This window comes from Arachis stenosperma, chromosome 3 (assembly GCF_014773155.1).
Source record: "Arachis stenosperma cultivar V10309 chromosome 3, arast.V10309.gnm1.PFL2, whole genome shotgun sequence".
NCBI lineage: Eukaryota > Viridiplantae > Streptophyta > Magnoliopsida > Fabales > Fabaceae > Arachis > Arachis stenosperma.
The window spans coordinates 94,912,572-94,922,667 of record NC_080379.1 but is presented as its reverse complement, the minus strand read 5'-3'; the positions used below and the strand labels follow the sequence as shown (position 1 = coordinate 94,922,667).

The window sequence follows — 10,096 nt, the reverse complement described above, 5'->3', positions numbered from 1 at the left end:
CGAGTTAAAACGGTCCCTCACTTTTATAAATGATCAAATAAGTTTTTAAAATTTATTTTTGTTAATTTCTGTTCATTCTTAATTCTACTATCGTTAATACAATGTTGATATGAACTATTAAATATCAACATCGCATCCCAACATGGTCAAAAAGTATCGCCAAATTAGTTGATTATACTTAAACGAATAAAATATATTTGAGTATGTGTCTAAAAAGTGCCATCATGGAATATCTTGAAATACCATTACTACATATATTTTTTTTCAAAAACATCACAATGGTATTAAATAAAATAGGACACACCTACTTTTATTTTATTTAATCATTACTGTATATATTTAATTTAATGTTATATTAGTAGAAGAACTAAATTAAATCTAATTAACTAGTTTGGGACATTATGTCACGTTGACATTTAACCGTCCATATCTACATTGTATTATTTAACCGTCCGTATCTACACTGTATTAATGACAATTGAGTTAGAAACAAACGAAGATTCATCAAAGTAAATTTCAAAAACTTATTTAGATATTTTTGAAAGTGAGAGAGAGTTTTAATTCGTGAAAGAAATTTTAGGAACTATTTTAAATAATATTTTAATAATTAAATTTAATTATTCTGTCAGTTCTTATACTTTTAGTAAATTTATGATTAAGTTTATTTTTTTCTTTTCAATTGGTTCGTTACGCTGTTTTTAATTTTGTAATTAAATCTTTTTAATGTTAAAAATATTCAAATTAATAGAATATTTTTTTCGAAAAATATGTAGTCAAAGATCTAATTTAGTTCTTAATTGTGAATATCTTTAATTTGCAAAAAAAAAAATTCTATTAATTCTAATATTTTTACACTAATAAAGACCTAATTATAAAATTAAAAACAATACAAGAATGCAATTAAAATATATATATATATACCTAATTATAAATTCAGTAAAATTAAAAAGTCAAACAGAGTAATTAAACCCTATAATTAATTGTCAAAGCACACAACACGAATATTAAAAAATTAACAGTTTTTTTTTTTGTCCTGAATTTGAATGAACTATATTTTTCCTCCAAAAATGTTAGTCCCTAATATTCAGAAATGAGATTAAAATTTATTTCAAACGTTGAGAATAAGACAAATCAAATTAAATATTAAAAATAATTTTAAAAATTTAACAAGATTAAAAACAGAAAGCATAATATAACAAATTTTATCATTCCCGTGCAAACTGGTTGATCATAAAAAATTTGGACTTTATGCTACATGCTGTTATTAGTTGATTATTTTCCCCTACTACCTTGGCTAAAGGTGCTCTTAAATGAAGGCCAACAACTTTTCCAACTACCTTAAAAGTTAAAACCCTCCGCACACAAAAAAAAAAGGGGAAAAAGACTACAATAGTTTACAATACAATGTACAAACTACAAACCATTGTTTTCTTCTCTCTCTTTCTACCCCGTTTTTTTTCCTTGGTATACAAATTATCTTCATCAGTTTCGATGTAAGACGGCCGGGGGAAAAACATCAGACGACAACAATTGCTGACAGCATTGATTTTATTGACTCTAACTTACCAAAGACTAAAGACGGAAGTTATCTATCATATGGTAAACAACATCAGCACCATCAGAATTTAGCCAGTACGTTTTCACCTGAAAGAAAGACGTAGAAACATGGTGCAACATCATATAATCTTGTCAAGTTTCTCTCACAACGGTACCAATACATATACGATTTAAGGGTGCATTTATTACAGCTTTTTTGGCTGAAATTTTCAGTTTAGCTATATTTGTATTTATAAGATTTATAATGGGCACTCATTATGGTTGCAAAGTAGAAGTTTTGTATGGAGAACAAAAGAGATTCATGTTTCCAATGCATTAACTAAATCAAAAGGTTGAACATTTTATTTTTCCTTAGTAAAGGGCTGTCATTAGCAGAATTCTTGTATAAAGTAATCAAAATTCCAAATGAATCAATTTCCAACTTTTTGGGAAAAGCTAAACAGAGTAGTTTCTAATTAAAAATCAATCTACCGCTTTTTTTTCAACTTATAAAGAAATCAAGTTTCGAATTATTAAAATAAATCTGTTGCATAAATTCCAATTTGCAAGCCAAAGGAGTGGACTTAGACATATCAACTGAACATATGGCATCAATCTCTGACCCAAAAAAAAAAGGCTGAATAGATGTATTTGCTTGGTGCAAGCAACATTTTGAAGTGCACAACTTTTCTTACATGCATAACACCAGGATCATGAAAGCACAGCTGAAAATTGAAGTCAAAGGACTCTATTTTTTCATAGGATACCTCCTCCTTTTGTACTCCATCCTTTTATACTAAAAAAAGTTTAGTTTTGTTTAACTGAAAACAAATATCAGGCTAAACAACAAGAAATACATCAATTACCATAACGGTGCAGGCTTGGGGGGAGAGGATGGAGAAGCTAAAGCCAAACAGGATGAGAAAGTTGTGGAAGATAAGGTGTTATAAAACCATTTCATCGAGGGGATAACAAAAACAGTGTGTCCGAAAAATAGTGGGTTCAGAAATTTCATTCACTCTGCTGGCCTGGAAGAGTAGGATAAGGGAAGAGAGAATCTTCAGAATTTGGGAAGCGAGGCCTACATGTAGTGTACGAGAGGGGCATGCAGGAAGGAATTCAATTGAGAGTTGGTACACTGGGAGAGAATCGAGCTAATTGAAAGCATAAGCTTTTTTCTTTTTGGGCATTGTTTTTGTAAATTCCTTCAAGTAGCCACTACTGTTATTACCTTGATATCAAGTCTGCATTCAGTAATACAGGATTTTGTTTCCTTCATAATCTCAGGATTCCAGTTTCTATAAACTCAAAACAGGATTCCTCCAAGGAACATTGGGACCCCAAAGCTCCTGATCTTCAAAAGAAGCAGGAAACGATGAAGGGGGATGGAAACGTTGAGGAGGCAAAAGAGAATAAAGATTTCGAGGAGGATGAAGATGTTGAAGTCAAGGTGGTGGTGACTATGACAGTGTCCAGACATCAGATCTTGTTCAGAACTAGAGGATGATCAAAAGAAAAGAAACAAATATATTCAATTGGGAGGAAACAAATAATGTGCCATTGTAGGTGACAGACTGGAGATGAAGGCAGAAAAATGAGTCGAATATCTTCGCCAATGAAATTTATTCAGAACTTGATGAAGTTGAAGGAGCAAGATAAAGAACCCTAGAGAAGCACAAAGGGTTGATGATGAGGTGGAATATAAGAAAGATGGTATTGGTGCTAAATGAGGAGCAAGGCAGAAAATAGCCAGTGAAGAACAGAGGTCTAGCAAGGATTAAACAGGAGATAAATATTTAAGGTTTATTCAGAAATGATTTAGTGTGTTTTACAAGAGTACTTTGTCTTCAGACAATATCTTGAATTATTTTCTTTTTCACATCAACCACTATGTTTATCTATATATTGGAGTCTTAAACATTGAATGAAGAAATCGTCTCATAATACAGCCTGAAATCAGATAACATGATAGCATCATGAAAGATTTATGAGAAACTTTTAAGGATATCTAGTTTACCTGGATTGTACTGTGAGCAACATACCGCTGCTTACTCTCCTTAAAGCTAACATCCACACGCTCCCATGGTACCTGATTGAGACCCCTTATCATCACCTCTACAATGTGGTCGAATAAAGATATTAGAAAAATATATATTTAAAATTACCCTAACAATCAAAATAGAGCTACAGCTAGCTTATTGAATTGCTTTGCACCTAGTATATATTCATTTGATTTGTATAATTGGTGCAACCAAATTGAATATAGCTGAGGAAAATATTTATAGAATATAATTAATAAAATACAAATCAAATTGTATGTAATGAATATGTTGATTACAATAAGTTCGGAATTCAGATATCCTCAAAATTTGAAATAGATGTTCTTGTGAGTCCCATATATATAGAATTTACAAACAATAAGGGAAGAACCTTCTAAGTCAACTGCTTGGGCTCCAACATAAGAAGATGCTTTATTGCGACCGTCATTTGCATTCTCCCCTTCAACGTAAACAATGTGTGGATATTTCTCATCAATTACAAGAAGATTCGACTTGCACAAAAGAAGAAGCAGAATTCAGCCTCTGATAGACATGTAAAGCAACGAGATAGAAAATTATCAGAAAATCTATACCTTTGGAAGTTCATGTTGACGACGAATTGATGAAGTACGCCATCCAACCATATCTTCAAACTAAGTCAAGAAATTTTACGAGTTCCATAATATTTATCTATCAGCACCATTAGGTGAATTTATGGTTTCAGCAAAATTACTAAATTTAAAGTGGATACGATCATAGTTTGCATTTGCATATGCTACCCGACGCTTAAATGCACGTAAAGCTGACCTACACACCATCACAAATGGTCAAATGAGCAAATAGTACAGAAATTAAAATCGGTATCCGATAAGCTCCTGACAAATTAATACCGACATAAATTTTAAATCGTCAGTGTCATCAACCATTCGTAGAAGCAGAGGGGGCTTTCCATCATCATTGTCCATGAGGAAGAGATGCTTCCCAGATCTCCCAGCAACTAAATGTGCAGTTTGGGATGCCCTTCTCTCAAGGAAAGGAAGACCACAAAGGAATGGAAGCTGCAAGAGAGAGAGAGAGGGGGAGAGAGAGAGAGAGAGAGAGAAGGAAATATAATACTGGAATTACAGTATTTGCGCTTCCATGTTCAATACAGAAACAATTAGCATGAACAACGAAACAAGTAAACCACAAACAAATTGAGCCCATCATACATCCAACTTTTGAGCATGTCTTAGAGTAGCCATATTTCATATTCTTATATCTCCTTTGAGGATACGTAATTTATGTCTGTGTATATATATAGAGAAGTGTCTTTAGAAAGCGTCTTAGAAACTGACCACCAGAAGTTCCAGATACGAAGAGATAAAACAATCCTCAGATAATATCACTAAAACCCCATGCATGCAGTGGATTCATGGAAACAAAAAGGAATTAAAATCAATTGTTACACCCAGTGCACTGCACTTGCAGTAAAAGAGCAATGCCTTCCATTTGAACTTTCCTTCTAACAAAACTAAAATGCAAACAGATGAATGTCAAGGGAGACAAGCGAAAAACTGACAAAGAGATATAGTTACGTGGCACACACCATAGGAATATAACCAACCTGTTTATTTCCTCGTGAACCAAGATGTGGTGTTGCAAATGTAATGAAGTTCACTGGCTCCAAACCAGCAATTTTGTTTTCAGAACCAGGTTCAAGGCATGGCTTCAAATATTCTGTCTTCTCGTCAACTATGCTGTTTCTACTTGTCCCAACAGGTCCCAATTTTGAAGAATAATCATAAAGCCTTCCAATAGCATATCTTGCCACCAAGCCCCCAAGAGAATGTGCCACAAAGGATATCTTTTGCACCTGTGGCCAACGTCTAATAACACATAGAACCTGCATAAATATGAGTGAAAATTGAAAAATCAGAAGTGAATGGCTCGTTGCAAAGTCAACACCGAAGATAAATCATGAGACTAAGACATTCACCAGAAAACCAATCATAAATTATGTTATTACCAAAGTACCTCTTCGGCTAGCCTCTCACCCATTGTATCAACACCATCAAATGTCAATCTTGAAGAATTGCATTCACTGCCTGTGTCGACAAGATATTTAGTAAAACACAATTAATGACGATCCTTGCAAAAAAAAAAAAAAAAAAACACGAAATAATTAAGAGCAAAGGATGATAGACTTGGCAATGCTAGGACAAGAATAAGAACAATTTAAAGTAGGATGATTCAACATTTGAGAAACTGAAAGCAAATAAAACAGCCCAATAAATTCTTGCAAGCATCAGTATTCTTTTCCCCCTTTCTTATTTATAACATTAACTCTTAAAATTAATGCTACTAAAAAAATTCAAAATGTGAACCATAAAAACATCCACACCAGCTACTTTCTTAAAGATCAGAATGTTAATAAGAAAAATAAGATTCCAGGTTCCAGTAACACATAATATTTTCCATGTGCCACTAAATTGTCAAGATGTTCTGACGGACTCGGAAAAAAAAACATATTTGGAAAGAGATCCTCTAAAGTGAAGAGATTGGTAAAGTATGAAAGTAATTAAGTGAGGGTTAATCAACATTGAATTTGTAATTTTCATCATGTATGAGTCCCACTATCTTGATCGACTTCACCGACTTCCTCAATCTAGAAGAACTTAATCCACAGATTTACTGACGTAGTTCAGATATTTTGGATTTAGTTACTATAACACTAGAAAGCTACCATGTATAAGGATGGCATTTCACTTGTATCTTTACCAATTTCTCATTTTAGCAAATTTTCTCGTTTCCATTTTTCTCTTAGGTATTTATTTTTCTATCACGTATGATTCTCATCACAGTAAAGTTGAACATTATAGGAAAGGTGAAATAGTAATTTTAAAGCTTACGGTGTACAATAACTTTATCAGGAAGTTTCTTCACAAACTGCTCCGCAGCATATCTCCAATCTGCAGCACTGAAATACCAAGCGCAATTCAACACAGTTAACCCACTAAACCAAAATCCTCATACGAAGCAAAGTCCAATAATATTCATGATACTGAAGCCTTACCTTCCAATTATACCATTGACCATAATAACAAGGTGACTGGGAACCTGCTTGGCGACAGAGCCAGACGCAGCGACAAACAGGTCCTCGCCACTACTGTCGGCCTCTACCCTGAGTCGGGGGTTCTTGAAGCTGAAGCAACCGCGGCCCATCCGGCGGAGCGCTTCCATTTGAACGGTATTGAGGGAAAGGTTGGGCCCCGCAGAGACGGCGGGTCTCAATCGAGATGGCGGATGGAAGAGGCCGCAGGATTCGCCGGCGCTGAAACGGTTAAGAGTCGGGTTGCGGGCAGGCACGACGGGTTTGGGTCCGAGCACAGAGCTGGAATCGGAGGCGAGCATGAAAGAGCGCTTTGTTGGAAAGAAGAATGGAATTGGGGTGAATGGAATTCACTTGCTGTGGCTTCAGAGGTCGAAGGGACTGCGACGGTGATCGGTGATTCGCGATGCTTGATGTGTGATGCCTGATGTTTGAACAGTAATCTGGTACTGGTAGTCAGAATCTTATTCAGTCCATTTCGGCCTTGGAGCGACTTGGTTGGTCAATGCCACTCCACGTCAAAGTAAGAAAATTTCAACAAAGTATTTTGTGGAAATATCTTACTTCATCATTTCTCTCAATCATATCAAATTTCAGGACGCTGGTTTAGTGGAAGTGCCAACGAAGTTCGGCTCAATTTTTTTGATATGGAGGCTTTGTATGTGTTATCTGGATATGCTTTTATGGGGTGCAATATAAATATGTGGGGCAGTTTTTTTATTATTGTCAGGTCCAACAACTCGGACCGTGTGAGTTGTTTGAGAATCATGTTTTGCAAAGTAAATCGGTAGGTCCGATTTGAGGATGAAGAGAGCTTGGAAATCTGAAAGATTTAAATCGTACCGTCCGAATTGTTAGCATTGTGAATTTTTTTTGTGTTGTGTTATGAAATCGGAGGGTCCGAGATGACTTCTTTATTAATTTTTTGAATTCACTAAAGGTAATCGCATGGTCCGATTTGGTTCGGACTTTAAATAAAAATTGGTGAAAACTGGATCAGACCCAACAACAACTCGCATCCTCGTCTTCTCCTTCTTCAACAGCTCTTTCTTCTGGTTCTTAGTTCCTCTCTTCTTTACTTGTTTCACATAATAGTTTGAAATCTAAAACCCAAGTTTATGAGCTTGTTAATGTGATTGAGAGAAATGAGTGACAGAGTATTATTGAAAGTATATTATTTTGGTCAGATTTTGTTACAAACATCTGAAGGAGTAAGATTTGTTTGTAAAAATCCGTTAGATGTTGTGATTCCTTTCACAATCTCATTTGAAGAGCTCAAAGGTGTGATCTGTGAAGATATTCATTCTGAGAGGGCAAGAAGAATATCCTGTATTCTGTATAGATATCCTATACAAGTATTTGGTGGATTCGTCCAGTTTCAAACGAAATATGTAACGGACGAAGCGAGCATGCAAGATATGTTTTTGATGATTAGATTTTTGACGGTTTAGAATTCACAAATGAATTCTCGTTGCAAGTATAGTTTCTAAACCAATCACTAATCCTTTCATACAAAAAGTTGTTTGTCATTAAAACAAACCCCTAAATTTATAAACCGAAGTATTGGACCTCGGGTCGTTCTCCCTAGGAATTGTAATGAAGTGTCTTGTTATTGGTTGTGAATTATATTTGGGGTTTTTAAGCTTTTGGACAAGAAATATAAATGGCAAAGAAAATAAACTAACAACTAACAAAGCTCTTGGCAAGATATGAGAACTAGAAGTTTTATCCTAGTTATCCTTCTCAATTGTGATGAGAATTGTTCATTGCTACCACTTAGTTAACCCTTACTAAAGAAAGGAAAGTCAAGTGGATGAATTGACTTGAGCCACAAGTCCTAGCCAACACCCAAGGAAAAACTAGCTTTAGTGCACTCCAAACCAATTAGTAATCTCTCCAATTATCAATCAACAAAGGAATTAGATAACTCAAGTGTCACTAATTACTCTACCTAGGCCAAGAGGAACAAAATCTACACTAAAACTAAAAGAGACATTTCAACAAACACATAAAGTGCAATAGAAGTAATCATTCTTAAATGCAAGAATTAAAGGAATCTACAACTACAAAAATAAGAGATCAACAATAGAAAAGTAAAGAAGACACATTTAGTATGAATTACCTCTTTTTGAATTGGAAGAATGCAGAAGGAACAATACTAGATCTACAACAAAATATAAGAATAACATAAAGGAAATTACAACAAAAGAATAGAAGAATGATGAATGTAGCAACAAAGAATTGAGAGATAGAAGTAGAAGAAGATAAATTAAAATCTAGATCTAAGAACTAAACCTAATCCTAATCCTAATCCTAGAGATAAGTGAGAGCTTCTCTCTCTAGAAACTACTTCTAAAACTAGACTATGACTAATGGTAACTAACTTCTAAAGTATGAAAAGTATGTTGATTCCCCTTCAATCCTTGGCTTAAATAGCATCAGAAATGAGTTGGATTGGGCCCACAAGGCTTCTAAAATCGCTGGCCACATGTTGCATTAAGTGGGTCATGTGCCACCATCGGCGCGTCCGCGTACCGTGCACGTGCGCGCCCCTATGCGCGGTGAAACTATGGCAAATCTTATATCATTTCGAAGCCCCGGATGTTAGCTTTCCAACCCAACTGGAACCGCATCATTTGGACCTCTGTAGCTCAAGTTATGGTCGTTTAAGTGCGAAGAGGTCGGCTTGACAGCTTTCCGGTTCTTTCATTTCTTCATGAGTTCTCCAACTTTTCATGCTTTCTTTCTTCATTCCCTTGATCCAATTTTTGCCTCCTAAACCTTAAATCACTTAACAAACATATCAAGGCATCTAATGGAATCAAGGTGAATTAAATTTATTTATTTTAAGATCTAAAAAGCATGTTTTCACTCTTAAGCACAATTAAAGGAGAAGTTATAAAACCATGCTATTTCAATGGATAAATGTGGGTAAAAGGTCGTAAAATCCCTTAAATCAAGCACAAGATAAACCCTACAAATGGGGTTTATCAACCTCCCCACACTTAAACCAAGCATGTCCTCATGCTTAAGCCAAGAGAAAGCAAAGGGCATCAACATTTATTCAGTGTAACCTATCTATATGCATCCTATCTATATGCATCCCCGGCAACGGCGCCATTTTGATGATTGGATTTTTGACGGTTTAGAATTTCACTAATAAAATCTCGTTGTAAAGTATAGTTTCTAAACCAAACAATAATCCTTTCATACAAAAAGTTGTTTGTCACTAGTACAAACCCCTAATTTTATAAACCGAAGTATTCAAACCTCGGGTCGTTCTCCCTAGGAATTACAATAAAGTGACTTGTTATTGGTTGTGAGTTATTTTGGGGTTTTGGATAAGAAGCATGAAAAGTAAATGGTAATGAAAATAAACTAACAACTATAAAAGGCTCTTGCCAAGATATGAGAACTAGAAGTCCTATCC

The 10,096-nt window shown here is 34.9% G+C and overlaps 1 protein-coding gene across 2 annotated transcripts; it reads right to left on the bottom strand.

The window, feature by feature from the left end:
* Positions 1–1,190: 1,190 nt before the first annotated feature.
* Positions 1,191–7,316, bottom strand: LOC130969109 (uncharacterized). 2 transcript variants are annotated; one of them, XM_057894698.1, is made up of 10 exons: positions 6,631–7,316; positions 6,467–6,534; positions 5,592–5,662; positions 5,182–5,460; positions 4,470–4,633; positions 4,327–4,382; positions 4,169–4,221; positions 3,967–4,087; positions 3,554–3,651; positions 1,192–1,644 (listed from the first exon to the last, which is right to left on the bottom strand). In XM_057894698.1, exons 1-10 carry the CDS (start codon positions 6,966–6,968, stop codon positions 1,573–1,575), a joined length of 1,320 nt encoding a protein of 439 aa, XP_057750681.1. In that variant the 5' UTR covers positions 6,969–7,316; the 3' UTR covers positions 1,192–1,572. The 2 variants fall into 2 exon arrangements, with proteins under 2 accessions (XP_057750682.1, XP_057750681.1); XM_057894699.1 differs by lacking the exons at positions 4,327–4,382; positions 4,470–4,633 and having other exon boundaries at positions 1,191–1,644; positions 4,169–4,228.
* Positions 7,317–10,096: the final 2,780 nt, after the last annotated feature.